The sequence below is a fragment of the Macaca fascicularis genome, chromosome 6, assembly GCF_037993035.2.
Source record: "Macaca fascicularis isolate 582-1 chromosome 6, T2T-MFA8v1.1".
NCBI lineage: Eukaryota > Metazoa > Chordata > Mammalia > Primates > Cercopithecidae > Macaca > Macaca fascicularis.
Window position 1 is genome coordinate 6,977,742 of NC_088380.1, and position 19,519 is coordinate 6,997,260.

At 44.4% G+C, this 19,519-nt stretch overlaps 1 protein-coding gene and 1 long non-coding RNA gene across 6 annotated transcripts in view; one reads left to right on the forward strand and one right to left on the reverse strand.

The window, feature by feature from the left end:
- SRD5A1 (steroid 5 alpha-reductase 1) overlaps positions 1–19,519 on the forward strand; it is a 37,261-nt gene that overhangs the window by 15,477 nt on the left and 2,265 nt on the right. The window contains exons 2-5 of one of the 5 annotated variants that reach the window (XR_012413573.1): positions 4,287–4,453; positions 8,531–8,632; positions 14,084–14,176; positions 15,060–15,195. Coding sequence is in view for 3 of the 5 variants with exons in the window: in XM_005556574.5 (XP_005556631.2) it covers positions 4,287–4,453; positions 8,531–8,632; positions 15,060–15,210; positions 19,005–19,026 (442 nt within the window). In the remaining 2 variants the exon portion in view is untranslated. Of the gene's footprint in view, positions 1–4,286; positions 4,454–8,530; positions 8,633–14,083; positions 14,177–15,059; positions 15,211–19,004; positions 19,160–19,519 lie in introns of those variants that run through there. The other 4 variants (XM_005556574.5, XM_045393527.2, XM_073993132.1 and 1 more) reach the window with 4 other exon arrangements.
- The window catches only part of LOC123573918 (uncharacterized), an 85,290-nt gene that overhangs the window by 13,164 nt on the left and 52,607 nt on the right, over positions 1–19,519 (reverse strand). Inside the window, exon 3 of the long non-coding RNA XR_006698636.3 lies at positions 11,354–11,447. This is a non-coding gene — a long non-coding RNA (uncharacterized lncRNA). The remainder of the gene's footprint in view (positions 1–11,353; positions 11,448–19,519) is intronic.

Below are 19,519 nucleotides of genomic sequence, written 5' to 3' on the forward strand. Positions count from 1 at the left end.
TCAAGTCCTGGACATCCTTGTTAATTTTCTGTCTCATTGATCTGTCTAATATTGACAGTGGGGTGTTAAAGTCTCCCACTATTATTGTGTGGGAGTCTAAGTCTCTTCGTAGGTCTTTAAGAACTTGCTTTATGAATCTGGGTGCTCCTGTATTGGGTGCGTATGTATTTAGGATAGTTAGCTTTGCTTGTTGCATTGATCCCTTTACCATTATGTAATGCCCTTCTTTGTCTCTTTTGACTTTTTTGGTTTAAAATCTGTTTTCTCAGAGACTAGGATTGCAACCCCTGCTTTTTGCTTTCCATTTGCTTGGTAAATATTCCTCCATCCCTTTGTTTTGAGCCTATGTGTGTCTTTGCACGTGAGATGGGTCTCCTGAATACAGCACACCGACGGATCTTGCCTCTTTATCCAATTTGCCAGTCTGTGTGTTTTAATTGGGGCATTTAGCCTGTTTACATTTAAGGTTAGTATTGTTATCTGTGAATTTCATCCTTTCATTATGATACTACCTGGTTATTTTGCCCGTTCATTTATGCAGTTTCTTCATAGTGTCGATGATCTTTACAATTTGGTATATTTTTGCAGTGGCTGGTACCGGTTGTTCCTTTCCATGTTTAGTGCTTCCTTCAGGACCTCTTGTAAGGCAGGCCTGATGGTGACAAAATCTCTCAGCATTTGCTTGTCTGTAAAGAATTTTATTTCTCCTTCACTTATGAAGCTTAGTTTGGCTGGATATGAAATTCCAGATATGAAAGAAAAGAAAATTCTTTTCTTTCAGAATGTTGAATATTGGCCCCCACTCTCTTCTGGCTTGTGGGGTTTCTGCCAAGAGATCTGCTGTTAGTCTGATGGGCTTCCCTTTGTGGGTAACCCGACCTTTCTCTCTGGCTGCCCTTAATATATTTTCCTTCATTTCAACTTTGGTGAATCTGACAATTATGCGTCTTGGGGTTGCTCTTCTGTAGGAATTTCTTTGTGGTGTTCTCTGTATTTCCTGAATTTGAATCTTGGCCTGCCTTGCTAGGTTGGGGAAGTTCTCCTGGATAATATCCTGCAGAGTGTTTTTCACCTTGGTTCCATTCTCCCCGTCACTTTCAGGTACACCAATCAAACATAGATTTGGTCTTTTCACATAGTCCCATATTTCTTGGAAGCTTTGTTTGTTTCTTTTCACTCTTTTTTCTCTAATCTTGTCTTCTCGCTTTATTTCATTGAGTTGCTCTTCAATTACTGATATCCTTTTTCCACTTGATCAATTTGGCTATTGATATTTGTGTATGCTTCACGAAGTTCTTGTGCTGTGTTTTTCAGCTGCTTCAGGTCATTTATGTTCTTCTTTAAGCAGGTTATTGTAGTTAGCAATTCATCTAACCGTTTTTCCAGGTTCTTAGCTTCCTTGCATTGGGTTAGAACATGCTCCTTTAGCTCAGAGGAGTTTGTTATTACCCACCTTCTGAAGCCTACTTTTGTCAATTCATCAAACTAATTCTCTGTCCAGTTTTGTTCTCTTGCTGGCAAGGAGTTGTGATCCTTTGGAAGAGAAGAGGCGTTCTGGTTTTTTGAATTTTCAGCCTTTTTGCACTGGTTTCTCCCCATCTTTGTGGATTTATCTACCTTTGGTCTTTGATGTTGGTGATATTGATACTATTTTTTTCTGTTTGTTAGTTTTCCTTCTAACAGTCAGGCCCCTCTGCTGCAGGTCTGCTGGAGTTTGCTGGAGGTCCACTCCAGACCCTGTTTGCCTGGGTATCACCAGTGGAGGCTGCAGAACAACAAAGATTGCTGCCTGTTCCTACCTCTGGAAGCTTCATCCCAGAGGGGCACCCGCCAGATGCCAGCCAGAGCTCTCCTGTATGAGGTGTCTGGCCCCTACGGGAAGGAGTCTTCCAGTGTGGATACACAGGGGGTCAGGGACCCACTTGAGGAGGCTGTCCCTTCTCAGAGTTCGAACGCTGTGCTGGGAGAACTGCTGCTCTCTGGGAGAACCGCTGCTCTCTTCAGAGTTGTCAGGCAGGGACGTTTAAGTCTGCTGAAGCTGCACCCACAGCTGCCTCCTCCCCCAGGTGCTCTGTTCCAGGGAGCTGTGGTTGGCTTCACCCAGTTTGAACTTCCTGGGGCTTCGTTTACACTGTGAGGGTAAAACCATCTACTCAAGCCTCAGCAACGGTGGATGCCCTTCCCCCCACCAAGCTCTAGCATCCCAGGTAGACCCCAAACTGCTGTGGAGCAGCGAGAATTTCATGCCAGTGGATCTTAGCTTGCTGGGCTCCATCGGGGTGGGACCTGCTGAGCCAGGCACTGGAGAGAATCTGGTCTGCTGGTTGTGAAGACTGTGGGAAAAGCGCAGTATCTGGGCCAGAATGCACCATTCCTCCTGGTACAGTCTCTCACAGCTTCCCTTGGCTAGGAAAAGGAAATCCCTCGACCCCTTGCACTTCCCGGGTGAGGCGATGCCCCACCCTGCTTCAGCTCGCCCTCCCTGGGCTGCACCACTGTCCAACCAGTCCCAGTGAGATAAGCCAGGTACTTCAGTTGGAAATGCAGGAATCACACACCTTCTGTGTCAGTCTCACTAGGAACTGCAGACTGGAGCTGTTCCTATTCAGCCATCTTGCCTGCCCACCCTTCACAATCTATTAATATACAGAGAGCAGTAATATTGCCCAAAAAGGGAAAGTTAATCTTTGTAGTTAATCCTCTCCCCTGAGTCTCATTTTGCCTTTTCTAGAATTTCCTAAGTCTAAACTAGATTTATTTCATTGGTAACAGTGCTATTCATGTTGTCTTCCCTCTTGGGTCAGTTTTGGTCATCTGTGTCTTTCAGGGACTTTGTCTATTTCATCAAGTTGTCAAATTTATTGGTATAAGGTTGTTCATAATAGTTCCTTATTATCTGGGTGGATCATGTGAGCCCAGGAGTTCAAGACCAGAACTAGAGACCAGACACAGAGAGACCCTGTCTCTACAAAAAAAAGTTTTTAAATTAACCAGGTGTGGTTGTATGTGCCTGAGGTCCCAGCTACTCAGGAAGCTGAGGCAGGAGGATCACTTGAGCCTAGGATGTTGAGGCTGCAGTGAGCCATGATTGCCCCACTGCACTCTAGCCGGGGTGACAGAAAAAGACCCTGTCTTGAAGAAAAAAAAAAAAAGAGTTCCTTATTATCCTTTTAAGGTCTGTAGCATATGTAGTGATGTCCCCTCTTTCAGTGTGTTATACACTGATATTAAAAAGAAAATTCAAACAGAGAATAACATTTTGCATTCTCTTTATAATTTTCTAATTTCTTGTCCTTTTATTTTCACCCGTTAAACCTTTACTAAAGTGCATCTAAGCCAGTGTGGTACAACAGAACATGATATTTTAATTGCCCCAATTTACGTTTAATCTCAGCCACTCACTAGCCCGTGGCCATGAGCAGCTTACTTAACCACTCTGAGTCTTAATTTTATGCTCTATCAAATGTGGATAAGAGTGCCTCTGCCGGGTTAGCTGAGGTGGGGGGGCAAGGAGTCACAGGGGGAATGGGGGGCGGGGCTAGCAGGTGAAAGTGCTCAGTGAATGGAAGCCATTGCAGTGGTGATGGATGATGTGATGATGTGTTCCAAATCTTATTGCTCAGACTAGGACTAGTTAATGGTTTTAGAATAGTGGAAATTTTGAAAGCCTCTTGAAGCCCCTAGTTTACCTAAATTCAATGTATTCTGTTTTATATTGTATGTAAGTAGAATCTGGAGTTTGTACACTGTGGTGAACATAATTGAAACGTGGTAATGCTTTATTTAAAAGTCTGCTTTTTGGCTGGATACAGTGGCTCACACCTATAATCCCAGCATTTTGAGAGGACAAGGCAGGGAGATCACTTGAGGCAGGCATTTGAGACCAGCCTGAGCAACAGAGTGAGACCTGGTCTCTACAAAATAATAATAATAATAATAATAATAATAATAATAATAATAATAGTGTGGTGGCACATGCTTGTAGTCGCAGCTACTCGAGAGGCTGGGACAGGAAGATTGCTTAAACCCTGGAGCTCAAGGGTGCAGTGAGCCATGATCATGCCACTGCACTGCAGCCTGGGCAACACAGCAAGAACCTGTCTCAAAAAATAAAATTAAAGTCAAAATCCACTTTTAGCTTAGATATAATAAATCAGTATGAATGTTACTGAGGATGACGTTTGTACAAGAAAGTAAGATTTAAAACCCAAATCATTTAAGACAGGATTACAGAAATGATTATCTTTAATTTTTTAAAAATTTGTGCCTGTTTCTTGTTTCCTAAGGTGCTTAATTTACCCATTTCTGATGCGAGGAGGAAAGCCTATGCCACTGTTGGCGTGTACAATGGCGATTATGTTCTGTACCTTTAACGGCTATTTGCAAAGCAGATACTTGAGCCATTGGGCAGTGTATGCTGATGACTGGGTAACAGATCCCCGTTTTCTAATAGGTGAGTGTCCACAGCAGTGAACTCCGCCTTGTTCACATCACTGCTTTTATGTTGATGTCCCAGTGGTTTCTAATGAGAAGTCCAAGCTTCCTGTGAGAACAAAGACTCACAGCAGAGAGAGCAGCAGGACCCCGGAGTCCCCATGGGACAGCCCAGCTGTCTCAGCACAGCTCGGGGCAGGGAGGTGATGCAGGTGATGGGAACCTTCCCCCACATGGGCAGGCGCTGAAGCACAGGTGCCTGGTCAGGCCAAGAACCCAAAAATAGCAGCGCACTGTAGCAGAATGAGCAGGGACTAAAGATTGAGACACTTTGGCCACTCATTGACCACTTAATCTAAGACAGGACCCAAACCTCCTGTGGTTCCTTCTGTGACATGAGAAAAACCCAGTCTGGGTTATCTTCCTACAGTGCAGCTTTTGTGATTCTATGAACTTGAATCAACTTTTAGGTTTATGAAGTTGATGAATTTTTTTGTTTGTATCAGTTAATGTGAATTAATGTACATTTTCAACCTCTAATTATAACTTTATAAGTTCTGAGCAAAAATGAAAATAAAACAGCCATCAACGATATTTTCAAGAGCATTAAAAATTCATCATCTGGCTGGATGCAGTGGCTCCCACTGTAATCCTAGCACTTTGGGAGGCTGAGGTGGGCAGAATCACTTGAATCCAGGAGTTCAAGACCAGCCTGGGCAACGTCGCAAAACTGCATCTCTACACAAAATACAAAAATGTAGCCGGGCATGGTGACACACACCTGTGGTCCCAGCTTACTCAGAGGCACTGAGGTGGGAGGATCACCTGAGGCCAGGAGGTCAAGGCTGCAGTGAGCCATGATTGTGCCACTGCGTTCCAGCCTGGGTGACAGAGTGAGACTGTGTCTCAAAAAAAAAAAAAAAAAAAAAAAAAAAAACAACTCAGGAGTCTTGTATATAAGAAAGATTCTTCTATGTATTTGTTTAGTCTATCCTAGCATTTAGATATTAAACCATGCTGAGGTGTAGCTTACTCACAACGACAGCATGCTAAAAGTTATAGTCTGTCAGATTTGGAAACTACCCTGCAGTACTTCCCCTTAAGCTACATAAAATAACCTGACATTGCATTTTTCTGCTTCTCCATGAGTATTAATTTATAATCATAGAAATAAACTAACACTTGGATAGCACTTTGTTGCTGAGAGGTCCCTTTCACATTTCTCAGTCATGTTTTTTGTCGGTGAATTCGAATTTTATTCCAAGGTTTCACCATACCTGAGGATCGTTACAGTGAGACACCTGTCCCTCCTCTACAAAAGGAGGGTTGGCTGAGAAGGCGTTTCAGGATCCTTTTCTAGCCCCAGAAATCTGTGCCTCCATGAAATGCTAGGCTAAATTGTTTGGTACTAAACTGTTGTACAGTACCCCCAAATATCTTCTTGGTTTACCTGCTTTTTGACTACTTTATTTTCTTCTGCCCTACCTGTCAAGAGGAAGAACAGACTTTTGAGTTCCTATGCAAATCACACGATTTATGCCTCCCTATGTTCTCTGAGGCAGAAAGGATGCCCATAAGATGTGAAAGGTCAGAAGAGTTACACAGCTGGCCCAAGATATCTAGACGCAGTGAATGGCAGAGTGGTGATTTCTGCCGCCTCGCCAAGCTGAGTGTCCACAAGTGGCAACAAGAAATAAGAGGAAAGGGAATTTCTTTTTAACTGAAGATATAGATTTTAAATGTTTACTAGAGAGTCTCGTGGAACTCACTTCTATGATGAACAACAACAAAAGAACCCTCCTATTTAAAGTAGCTCCGCGGATGGTTCGCATCATGTAGAGGTGACTGTGAAGCTGGTCAGAGATTCCAAACACCAAGAAATACAGACCTCTTGACTTCTCTACAATTAAACAGAAGGATTTGAAAAGGAAAAAATATGCCAATTGGAAGACAATCTAGGTTACGTTTTGTGTGTTATATTTATTGCCTAGAGTTGTTTTTATGAGGGAACAGACATGAAATTACATAAATAAGTAATTATGCCTACTGTAGTTACTATGAAGTCATAACCAAATAATAATAAATTTCTTTTTCTTTTTCTTTCTTTTTTTTTTTTTTTTTGAGATGGAGGCTCACTCTATCGCCCAGGCTGGAGTGCAGTGGTGCAATCTCGGCTCACTGCAACCTCTGCCTCCTGGGTTCAAGAAATTCTCCTGCCTCAGCCTCCTGATTAGCTGGGACTATAGGTGCATGTCACTATGCCCAGCTAATTTTTGTATTTTTTTAGTAAAGACAGGGTTTTATCATGTTGGCGAGACTGGTCTTGGACTCCTGACCTCAGGTGATTCACCTGCCTCGGCCTCCCAAAGTGGTGGGATTACAGGTGTCAGCCACCATGCAAAGAATTTCTAATAAAAGGTTTTCCAAAACAGCAAAAGTGGTTAATCTAAAATATTTTATAGAAAGATTTTAAGAATTTTTTTTTTTTTGAGGCAGCCTGTCATCCAGGCTGGAGTGCAGTGGCACAGTCTTGGCTCATGGCAACCTGTGCCTCCCAGGCTCAAGCAATTCTTGTGCATCAGCCTTGGAGTAGCTGGGATTACAGGTGTGCACCATCGCACCTGGCTGATTTATGTATTTTCAGTAGAGATGGGGTTTCACCATGTTGGCCAGGCTGGTCTTGAACTCCTGGCCTGAAGTGATCTACCCATCTTGGCCTCCCAAAGTGCTGGGATTATAGGTGTGAGCCACTGTGCCTAGCTAGATTTTAAGATTCTTATAAATGGAATTAAATATTTAGCTTAGATGAACACAAGTACTAGTTTTCTTCCAATCTAAGCAATAAAGGGAGCTTGTCTCCTAGAAGAAACATAAAGTAGCCATGTTATTTAGACAAAATGATTTCTTTCTAGAACCTCGTATTGGAAGCCCAATTACCTAGGAGTGAAATACTAAAATCCCCAAAAGGTAGCAAATCAACTATAAATGTATGGATCCAATAAATGACTTACAAAACCTATTATAAAACGTGGTATGAACTGCTTAGAAAAAAAAAAAGCTGATTACAGTGGCAAAATCAGAAGGAAGAAATCTTGAAACCCTTGCCATAGACCAGAAGGTTTTCCATGTCCTAGTTCTGTGAAAAAGTGTTCAATGTCACTGATGTGATAACTCAAATAATAATGATACCCCACGTGTACATTGATTTAATATTGAACTAAATGCCAGCATTAAGCAGCATCTGTCTTTCACATTTTAAAAAAGTATATCAGAACCATCAAGTTAACCCCTTTTTATCAATATTTCTTTTATAAAGCACTGTTTTGGCCTTGAGCGTTTTCTTGATGGAATTAATTGATGTAATACTAAGAACTCTCCTTTAAGTGATGAAAAATCCCTGCAGATTTGTTAGAATAGGAGAGAACACTGGGGATACCGTGGGATTCTGGGGAGAGCCGTGCAGCCAGCCATGGTAGACTGTTGTAGGAACCGAGGAAGAAGGACTGACCGAGGAATGCTGATTGATGAGCCTGTAGGAATTCTGCGGTAGGGGAAACGTGGATGTGCATTAATTTGTTCAAATGAGGTTGTAAATAAGAGAAGACCAGAGATCGGCTCCTAGGAACTGCCACCCCTCAAGGGGCAGTGTACAGCCAGTGGTGACAGAGCAGCACAGAAGCATCACCCCTCCTGATCCATGTGGTGGAGATGGTAGCATTGCCTCATGCAGATTTTGTGAGAAATAAATGGGATGAGTCTGTTTGGTGGGCTGACTCCCTGATGCTCCCTGGAAAGGAACCTTGTGCCCAAGTCAGATTTCTATCCATACCTGTCATCCTGAAAATGTACATTATGATGATCAGGTCAAAATATTTTGAATACATTAGATGATGTATGTGTATTATTAGAAAAACAAAGCCCTGCTTAGCATACCTGACAAAGGTGCTTGATGGTTTTTACTATCAGTTATGGCTAATACGTTGCACTAACAATGGTAATATGAAGGGTTGCAATAATACTGTTCAGTCAGGCTGGGGCTCGTAGTGAAAATTTATGGTTTATTAGCCATAATCATCTTGCAATTTTTTTCCTTTAGGTTTTGGCTTGTGGTTAGCGGGTATGTTGATAAACATCCATTCAGATCATATCCTAAGGAATCTCAGAAAACCAGGAGACACTGGATACAAAATACCAAGGGGTACGTACTGAAAGTGAAGAATTTCTGTGAAAGTTGGGTGCCATGGTGCCTGTCTATTTTAGTGTTGCCAGCTCTAAGAAGTAGTAGCATGGTATTTATTAGCTACAAGTTTTCAGTGTAAATCATCATTATTAATAACAAGTGCTGTTGTTATTGTCTTATTAGAATAACAAAAGAACCAAATCTGGCTAACTGAACAGTTATTAAACAAAGCAGAAAGTCCAGTTATATCTGTGCTTGGAAAGAGAGGATGAGGAAGAACGTATGATTTACAAGGAGTGTCTGACACTTCTGTTTCTAGCAGTATAATGAAATAGATACTTTGACCCTCCTCTGAAAACATTTTAAAATGTTGGAATATTTTGAAAATCTTCTTAAACACATCAGTATACTATCAAGAAAGGAAGTAATCATCAGAGGACAAGATCTAGGTGAATGATGGAATCTGGAGCGTGTCTTTTGAGAATTTGTGACGAGGCACCAACCCGCATGCTGGTTTATAACCCAGATTCGCACTACTTGTATAGTATGAAAAATCTCAAGCCGTGAATTAATTTCCGTGGCCTAGGGTGGTGGTGGATTCTCCTGGCCAGCAAAAGCCCAGATCCCCAAGGGGATCTGCATTCAACCTGAGTCTCAAAGAACCCAATGTGCCACACTCCACAGAGTAAGAGGTACGGTCACAAGGTACAGAACCCACAAGGAAGTACAGCACCATGAGGGAGAATGTAATTCAACGTGAAAGATTTCAGATGTTAGAATTAATGGAAACATTATAAAGTGAGTACTTTAAATGCTTTTTATAACGAGTAATTACAATTAGGAGTAAAGAAGCAATGTACCATAAAAAGGACTAGAAACCAACAGAGTTTCAGAAAAAAAACTTTTAAAGTACAGAAATCTAAAACTTTAATGGAGAAAGGGCATGACATCACTTAGTTTGAACTTCTTCCACTTATGTTCTGAGAAACCATATGAGAATAGCAACAAAAACAAACAATGCTCCAAATCCCAAATTACTAAAACTGTGATCCTGAGAACCTGGAATCAGCAAAGCCAGCTCCACACGTGATGGTAGTGTGATAGAAGCGGCAGAGAAGAGAAAACATGACAGAGTCCTAGACAGGCTGCTGTTCACCCATTCAGCCCCTGGGTGGATTGGGGAAGAATCCCCTCTTTGGTGTTGAGCTTATAAGCAAACTGCACCCTCATGGGGTCATCCCAAGGAGCCACTTCCTCTGGCAGGTACAGTGGCTGAGAAAGTGCAATGTAAGCTGGATGGTGGCCCCCTCGCTTTGTGCCCAGCACCCTTGCATGGGGAACAGCATGATTCCAGGTTCATTGGCAAGTGTTTGTCCCCTGAAGGAGAGGGCCCTGTCCTAAGGAGGGGCTGCCATGAGCCAGACAAAGAAGGGAGAGAGCACAGTCCTAGGGGAGGCAGAATGAAAAGGTGCAGAAGATGCCAGAAGCCACAGACTGGCAGATTTGAGAAACACCACTTCCAAAAGAAAGGGCATCCCCAGAGATGGCAGGATCCCATGGGAGGGCCCTCCTGGGCCAGGCTGGTCACGGAAAGGCCTGACATGCCTCATACAGAGGGTCCTGTCCACTGTCCCACAGTAGTTGAGATGCCACAAAAACTTTTCAGCCTCTTTCCCTCCATTTCCTGCTCTCATGTCTGATCCTTGTTCTAATCCAACATATTGAAACCTGAAGAACAAAAAAGGTATGATCCCCAAATCTGTGCAGTCATAACATTGGGACAGCAAAGAAGCAGCAAAACTTACCTGAGCAGAAACATGTTTCACAAAGCAGGGGAAAATTGTAATCAAAATTCCAACATGAGTTTTAAAATGTGAATGGAGGCTAGGCGTGGTGGCTGCACCTGTAATCCCAGCACTTTGAGAGGCCGAGTTGGGCAGATCACATGAGGTCCAGAGTTCAAGACCAACCTGGCCAACATGGTAAAACCCCATCCCTACTAAAAACACAAAATTTAGCCAGGTGTGGTGGCACATGCCTGTAATCCCAGCTACTTAGGAGGCTGAGACAAGGCTGAGACACGAGAATCGCTTGAACCTGGGAGGCAGAGGGTGCAGTTAGCCAAGATCATGCCACTGCACTCCAGCCTGGGCGACAGAGTGAGACTCTGTCTCAAAAACGTAAAAAATACAAATAAAATGTGAATGGAGCAGTTGCAGGGTCTATACCCGTCAGCTGAAGAACACCTGCAATGAACCTGCAATCTACAAACTTAGCTTATTTTCTGTCTCAGTAAAGGGAGACCCCTCCCTGCCACATTTCCCTACAGTGCATAGCCTCCTTCCTGCAGCTAGTAATCAACCCAGCTTCCCGACGGCCTATGGCCATCAATGGCATCTCTGAGAACAGATAGGCCAAAGGAGATGTAGAAGCTTGGCTGCGACTCTCAGGCAGCAGGAAGTAGCACCAGATGTCGGTGCAGGTGACATGGGACACATGAGACTTAAGAAAGAAAATGCTTCTAAAATTTTTAATTTCTCCTATCCAAGTACTAACTAGGCTCGACCTTGCTTAGCTTTCAAGATCAGACAAGATCAAAATTCTTTATTTCTAATCATTAAATTAAAAGGCCCACAAGACCAGGAAAAAAAAAACAACAAAACACCACAGAAGTATGTCAGAAGATAGAAATGAAAAAGCAAAGAATATGATACCTAGACTGGGTGCAGTGGCTCATACCTGTAATCCCAATACTTTGGGAGGCTGAGGCAGGAGGATCACTTGAGGCCAGGAGTTTGAGACCAGCCTAGGCAACATAGCCAGACCCCCATCTCTACAAGAAAAATGAAAGAAAATTAGCCAGGCATGGTGGTGCACACTTGTAGTCCCAGCCACTCAGGAGGCTGAGGTGGGAGGATCACTTGAACCCAGGAGTTCGTGGCTACAGTGAACCTCAATCACGCCACTGCACTCCAGAGGGAGACCCTGTCAAAAAAAAAAAAAAAATTCTTATTGTGAATGACGTTTTTGGTGATAGCTGGAGAAGTAGGGAAAATACATCCATCCTAGGCACGCTGAAGTCCATGAAGAAGAAATCCAAAGCATTGGAACAGAACATATTTTAAAAACTAATTCAAGAAAGCTTTTGTGAAGTAAAACAAGACGCAAGAGCGTCTGCCGTTTGCAAGTGCACACCCTCTACCAGGGAAAGTCGACAGGAAACAGTGATGATCATCTGCACATGCTGTGAGTGGCTCATAAGGGAAAGTTTGTTAGATTCTTCAGGGCAACATTCAGTGCCAAGGCCTTAGAGGCAGCACCATGAGAGGCCCAAGGAATGTGGAAGCCAAAATTTTATCCTAGCTTTGGAGTCCCTCGTGTAAAATCTGTCATGTTTTGAAGACTACAGGTATAGGTAGTCTGGGTGCTGAGCCCCATGAGGACTCCACCATGGTCGGCTTTGTGACTGGCCCCCCTCACTGCAGACTCTTAATTTGCAGGGTGTTTTTACGTGACACACTCATGGTTTCTAATACACAGGTGTGCCGTCTACATCCAGTGATTACGTGAGGTCTTTCAGAAACGCTTCCCAGGACTCTGTTAATAATGGTGCCGTAACTGGTTAGCGTCAAAAGAGCAAGTGACAAAACGAACAAATAAAGAGATAAAGAGAGGTGCACAGATAGGATGCCCATAGTCGGTACATACAGGCTGAACTAGGGTTTAGGGCAAGTGCTGTGGGCTGTGTGTGACGACCAGTTTGTGGTTTTGTAATGCGGCATCTGTAAGCAGCCTGTGTCTCAAGACATTTTTTGGCAGATTGGCATCTCCAGGTTTTCCGGTCTAATTACATGCTTACTGGTCCACCCATATGGTTCCACCAAATAATGTGCCCCACACTGGACCCTCTGAGAGAAGGTTCACTGAGCAGGCTGCATGCGGGAAGGCATCATGGCCCCAGCCCTCCCCACAGGCTGTCTGCCCTTTGGGTGACTGGCATCTGCAGGACGGGGTGCAAAGGTCCTTCCATGTCTGGGATTCAGCTGCCCAGGGCTCTGTTGAAATACAGATGATCGTTAATGTCATCTTGTAGAAAGTTGAAGCAGTTACAGAAATGGGTGAATAAGAAAGTGACAGTGACTAAGCTCCACGGTTCAGAGGGAACAGCGCTGTGAATGCTTTGGGTCCATTCTTGCAGGCGCTTCTGCAGGTGCATATGCCCACACATTGTGAATGACATTCTATTTATTGGGCATTAAGTTTGATATTTTTATGTATTATATTGTCATTAAAAAGTTTGTTTGTCAATGAATGTTGCTATTTGTATTAGTCTGTTTTCACTCTGCTATAAAGAACTACCTGAGTCTGGGTCATTTATGAAGAAAAGAGGTTTAATTGACTCACGGTTCCGCATGGCTGGGGAGGACTCAGGAAACTTACCATCATGGCAGAAGGCGAAGGGGAAGCAAAGACCTTCACATGGCGGCAGGAGAGAGAACAAGTGAAGGGGGACCTGCCTCATACTTTCAAACAATTACATCTCATGAGAATTCACTAGCATAAGAAACTGCCTCCATGATCCAGTCACCTCCCACTGGGTTCCTCCCTTGTCCTGTGGGGATCACAGTTCAAGATGAGATTGGGTGGGGACACAAAATCAAACCATATCAGTATTATTTTATAATTATGAATTATTTCAAGCTTACAGAAAAGTAGTAGAAAGCTCAATATTGCAAGCATCTACACACCCCCACCTTCCTTAAATAAGAAAAAGAAAAGCACTTTGCTGTCTTGGGCTCAGCAAAACCATTTTCTTTCTTTTTAAAAAATAGACCATCTCAGGCTGGGCGCCGTTGCTCACACCTGTAATGCCAGCGCTTTGGGAGGCTGAGACAGGTGGATCACCTGAGGTCAGGAATTCGACACCAGCCTAGCCAACACGGTGAAACCCCATCCCTACTAAAAATACAAAACTCCAAAAAAAAAAAAAAAAATCATCTCAGCTCCAGCCAAAGCCCTCATGCACGTAGGTTGCAGTGTGCTCAGAGAGCTAGTCTCCACCCTACGCTGCAGTATTTGTTGAAATTGGTCTTATGACTTCGGGTGTAATCAGTTTGTCTTTTTTTTTTTTTTGAGACAGAGTCTAACTCTGTCACCCAGGCTGGAGTGCAATGAATGGCACGATCTCGGCTCACTGCAACCTGTGCCTCCTGGGTTCAAGCGATTCTTATTCATCAGCTTCCCGAGTAGCTGGGACTACAGGCGTGCACCATCACACCTAGTTAATTTTTGTATTTTCAGCAGAGACAAGGTTTCACCATGTTGGCCAGGCTGATCTGGAACTCCTGACCTCACATGATCCACCTGCCTCAGCCTCCCAAAGTTCTGGGATTACAGGCGTGAGCGACCGCACCCGGCCTAATTTTTTAAAAAATGCTCTGTCCTTATATGCCTTCCGAATTTTCTCAGCTCTGCAGACATAGTGCCCAACTGGAACCCAGGGCAGAATACATCAGGCCTCTCTAGAACACACTTGAGTAGCCACAAAGCTACAGCCTGAGGGTGAGTCCCAAGTCCCAAGGAGGGACCTCCTGCCCTCCTTCTCTGCTAGGACCCCTCTCCCTGCCCCTCGTCTGGTCCTTGGAGTGTGCCAGCCATTGCTCTCCACCTCAGGGCCTTTGCTGCATCTCTTCTCTTGCCTGGAGCACTCCTGAGAGCACCCCCAGCACCTGCCAGGCTGGCCCTCACTTGCAAGCCTTGAATCGACCTTCACCTTCCCTTTGAGGCTTGTTCCCAGCCACTCTGTGATGGTGACCTCCTCCACCCCATCCCAGTTCCAGGGCCCCTCACTACTGTGCCCTGCCCCTCACTACTCCTCCCCCTCCATGTGCTGCATGCTCTCTTTGTTCATGACACTGGGGTTTATGGTTCTAGATGTGGGGAGGGGGTCTGTCCAAGTGCCTGGGCAGGGCCTGGCCCATAATACTGACTCAGCGCATTTGTGAAGATGTGATGAATGAATGAATGAATGAATGAATGAATGAACGAATCTGTGCTTGAAAGTGAATATCTTCGTCACTCATTGCTCTAGGGTTCTATTTAGGTCCATTTTACTTGCTAGTTCATTGTTAGTTGTTACTCTGTATTCTCTGCTTGCATGATCCATCAACAGGTGCAGTGGTTTAGTGGTGTCTTCCACTGTAACTGTACATGCATGTATTCACATAGACGGGTATTGATATATATATGTAGTTGATGATCAGAAGCTGTGATATGAATTAGTAAACCATGTAATGCTGGATATGTCTTATTGATTAACATCCTATAAGGGAAATATTTTTCCGTTCTTGAATTTATGTTCTCCAGGTAAGTATTCACTAGCATCTCTGAAGTCTATATTTCATTTTGTAGTAAATGTACTACTTTGGTCTGTGTTTTCTTCTAGGAGGCTTATTTGAATACGTAACTGCAGCCAACTATTTTGGAGAAATCATGGAGTGGTGTGGCTATGCCCTGGCCAGCTGGTCTGTCCAAGGCGCAGCTTTTGCTTTCTTCACATTTTGTTTTTTATCTGGTAGAGCAAAAGAGCATCATCGGTAAGTTTTGAAACACTTTTACCATTTGTAATTTGTTCTTTGACTATATTATTACTCTTTTTCAGGATAGATTTTTGAAGTGTTCATTTAAATTGCTGAATTCCAGTTTATTCTGTGCTTTGACCAAACAAGTACAAAACCAAACCGATAGCTGTAGAATCACCCAGCTCTAAGGAACTGTCAGAGCCACATAAGCAGAGTTGTTCTCTACACCACGCCCTTAGCCTCTCTGAATTGACATTGCTGGACTCAGTGGTGCAGCTGGACACCAAGCAGGGGATTCGGGGCTCTGAGTGGGAAACACTGATTAAAACAGAACCCTGACTGAGCACAGCCAATGGCCAGCTTGCGAATGCTGCAGGTTGAGGAATTCTGAAGAGGAAGGTGAAGCCCAGAGCCCGGCAACACTGGCAGAACTCGTGCACACAGAGCTCTCTAGCTATGTGGTGACTCAGGCCATGGCTCTGAACCTGGGGTCCTTAATGGGCTACAGAGGCTCTATGTGCCCCCTAAAATGACATTTTCCAGAGACCAGGTCCTTGCCTTTCATCTGATCCCCCAAAGGGCTTGTGAGCCATTTGACCAACACACTCATAAAGAAATCAAAGGGACTGGACACGGTGGCTCACACCTGTAATCCCAGCACTTCGGGAGGCCGAGGCCAGTGGACCACTTGAGGTCGGGAGTTCAAGACTGGCCTGGCCAACATGGTGAAACCCCATCTCTACTAAAAATACAAAAATTAGCCAGGCATGGTGGCGGTTGCCTGTAATCCCAGCTACTCGGGAGGCTGAGGCACAAGAATCACTTGAACCTGGGAGGTGGAGGTTGCAGTGAGCTGATATCGTGCCACTGCACTCTAGCCTGGTTGATAGAGTAAGACTCAGTCTCAGAAAGAAAGAAAGAAAGAAAGAAATCAAAGGATGTCAAGGCTGAAGTGAATTTAGAGAACACCTTTCTAATCCAATGGTTGAGGAAACTGAGGATCAAGGAGCAGAGTCTGAGGCCTGCCAGGGGCCCCGTCTCATTGACAGGAAGAGATCTCAGCCACAGCGTGGAATCTTTACCTGCCCTGACATGGGCGTGTGTCCCTGACAATAAATGATGGAGACTGGGCTTAGCAAGCAGCCAGCCTGGTATGCACATTTACCGTGTGCCCTGAGCCACTCGCTTCATCCACTCAAAACATCTAACCAAAATCTCCAAAGCTGCCAGTGCTACGAGGTGTGCAAAAATGTATAACTCTGTCCTTCTTCATGGAGTTTATCATCTTTTTTGGGACTGAGGACAGAGAGAAAAAGCTAAAAGAAGAATAGATTGATAGCATGGTATAGTGGGAAAAGTACCTAGGTGTACTTCCCAGCCTCACCACGTGTTTGCAGATGCAAAGGATGATTATTGGAGATAATAAGAAGAAAGGTCATATCTGAAGTATCTCTTTGTCTAGTTTTTTTTTTTTTTTTTTTTTTAAAGACAGCATCTCGCTCTGTCACTCAGGCTGGAATGCGGTAGCACAATCTCAGCTCACTGCCACCTCTGCCTCCTGGGCTCAAACGATCTTCCCACCTCAGCCTCCCAAGTAGCTGGGATTACAGGCACACGCCACCAGGCCTGGCTAATTTTTTATATTTTTTGTAGAATTGTGGTCTCACTATATGGCCCAAGCTGGTCTTGAACTCCTGGACTCAAGTAATCCTCGCACCTCAGCCTCCTGAAGTGCTAGGATTAGAGGTGTGAGCCAACGTGGCTGGCCTCTTTGTCTAATACTTGAAGAAGTGATAGCATAAATGTGAGAGCTGATGAGAGCTCTCAGGGCAGCACCCTTCATTCTTTCGAGACACTCCATTGTGCCAGGGACCTGGTATTTTCACGCATAGAGAGTGAGGAGAACAAAATCAGAGCCAGGACCTACCTAAATCCTGTAGCTGCTGAGAAAAACAGAGGGGTCTGCAGAAAGTTGAGTGAGTGCCGAAGGCAGAGAGGGTTTGAGAAGGAGGCTCGATGCCAGGCATGGCAGAAACACTGTGGGCCAGGAATGGGCCTTCTGTGCTGGGAACTGTGTTCGCCAAAAAGTCATATGGGAGTCCTAAGCCCTGGTACCTGTGAAAGCAACCTTACTGGGGAACGTATTCAGTTGAGATGAGAAGGGGAAACGTGGATACAGACATACACCAGGTGATCACACAGAGTGGGAAGGCCACGGGAAGATGGACAGAGAGGCAGGGGCGATGCAGCCACGAGCCCAGGAACAACACGTGGCACCACCAGAGCTGGGGGAGATGGGACTGGAACCTTCCCTGAACCTCCAGAGGGAGCGGAGCCCTGCTGCCACCTTGATTTCCAACTTCTGGCTTCTAGAACTGGGAGAGAATTCGATGGCCGTTATTATAAGCCACCCAGCGTGCGGTAACTTTGTTCTAGCAGCCACAGGGAACTGATACACCAGCTTTCCGGCCATTTAAAATTGACTGGGAAAGTAAGGGCAGGAGTATGATTTGTGAACCCTTCTGTTTTCTCCTCTGCCACATGACTTTGTTGTCACAGGTTTGGTTGAGATACTACGTCATCACTCTAAATATACATTCTAGAGTGTGACTTCCTCCCCTCTGCCCCCGCTGCTCCCAGCACTGCCCCCGCTGCCCCCGCTGCCCCCAGCACTGCACCCGGCCTGGGCCACGCTTCCCGGTGAAGATGCCATCCTTTTACATTCCTAATATTTGATGTGAAGAAGCAAGTAATGTCTCATTTCTCTTAAACAAATGAGATAACACTGACATTTAAAAAAACATGGATCAGCATAAGATTGAACACGGGCACACCAAGTCAGTGGTAAAGATGTTTCCTCAAAAGAAATCAGGAAACAGGAAAACCCCTCTCAGTATATGAATATGAAACATATAGAAATGGAAAATAAGTAATTCAGTTATCTAAATGAAAGTCTTTGCTAATAAAAACCCAAAGATACTCTTTGCAGAAGAATTCATGAGTTGAAAGAGCTCTTTGTCATCCATTTGCTGTTTAAATTGGTGTCAGTGTAAAACCAGTTTTAAGTCCTGAAGAATTAATCAATTCAGTTTTGCAGAATTATGTTCAGAAATGTAGGACTTACAAGCTGAGAATAAAATAAAAACTCTTTTTTAAAAAATATTTTCATAAACCCAACTAATCAAGCCATCAAATAAACGTATTCCAAAAGAAACCATGCCAAGGATCTATTCCTTGCACTCCATTTGATGGATTATAATGTTCTTCTTTTTTTTTTTTTTTTGAGACAGTCTCGCTCTGTCGCCCAGGCTGGAGTGCAGGGGCGCGATCTTGCCTCACTGCAAGCTCCGCCTCCCAGGTTCACACCATTCTCCTGCCTCAGCCTCCCGAGTAGCTGGCACTACAGGCACCTGGCTAATTTTTTTGTATTTTTAGTAAGAGATGGGGTTTCACCGCGTTAGCCAGGATGGTCTTGATCTCCTGACCTCACGATCCACCCGCCGTGGCCTCCCAAAGTTCTGGGATTACAGGCGTGAGCCACTATGCCTGGCCGGATTATAATGTTCTAAAAACAAAACTGTATTACAATGAAATTCTTTCTAAAATAATTAGTATTTAAATTCATAAATGATTGCATTGATAGTTAAACTCTAGGTCAGAAACAGTCAACTGTGCTGGGTTGCTAACAAATATTCTCTTTAAAGGCAAAATTTAAAGGTATTCTAAGGAGTGAGAAAAATTTAATCATTTAACAATAAATATTTTATTTCCATATAATGGTTTCTGTGAAATACATTTAACCTCTTCAGCCAACATCCCTTCATTATGTGAGAACATCCTGACCTCACACGTGTTCTTTCTGATGTCACGGAGCCCAGCCTTGCTGCCCAGCCTGGCTGGAAGGACCGTTTTCTCGGCGTCCTGCGGCAGTCCTGTGTGTCCTGTCTCCCGCCTGCCCTCTCGTGTTTGCTCATTTCAGGCTCTCCTGCTGTCATGTACTCTGCCCTTGACTTTTCGGGCCAGGGTGCCCATCTTCCATGGGCAGTTTCTGGGAGAGAGGAGCTCACCCGCTATGTCCCTGTGCGGCATCCAGTGCCGCTGGCCCGTGGGGAAGCTCTCCGGCACTTGCAAGGGGTGGATGGCCTGGATCCCAGCAGGCCTGTGAAAACCTTCAGCCTCTAACCAGCGAACATGTTTGCAGTCCACTTCCACAGGCTTCACACCAGCTGTGAAAACCGTCAGCCTCTAACCAGCGAACATGTTTGCAGTCCACTTCCACAGGCTTCACACCAGCTGTGAAAACCGTCAGCCTCTAACCAGCGAA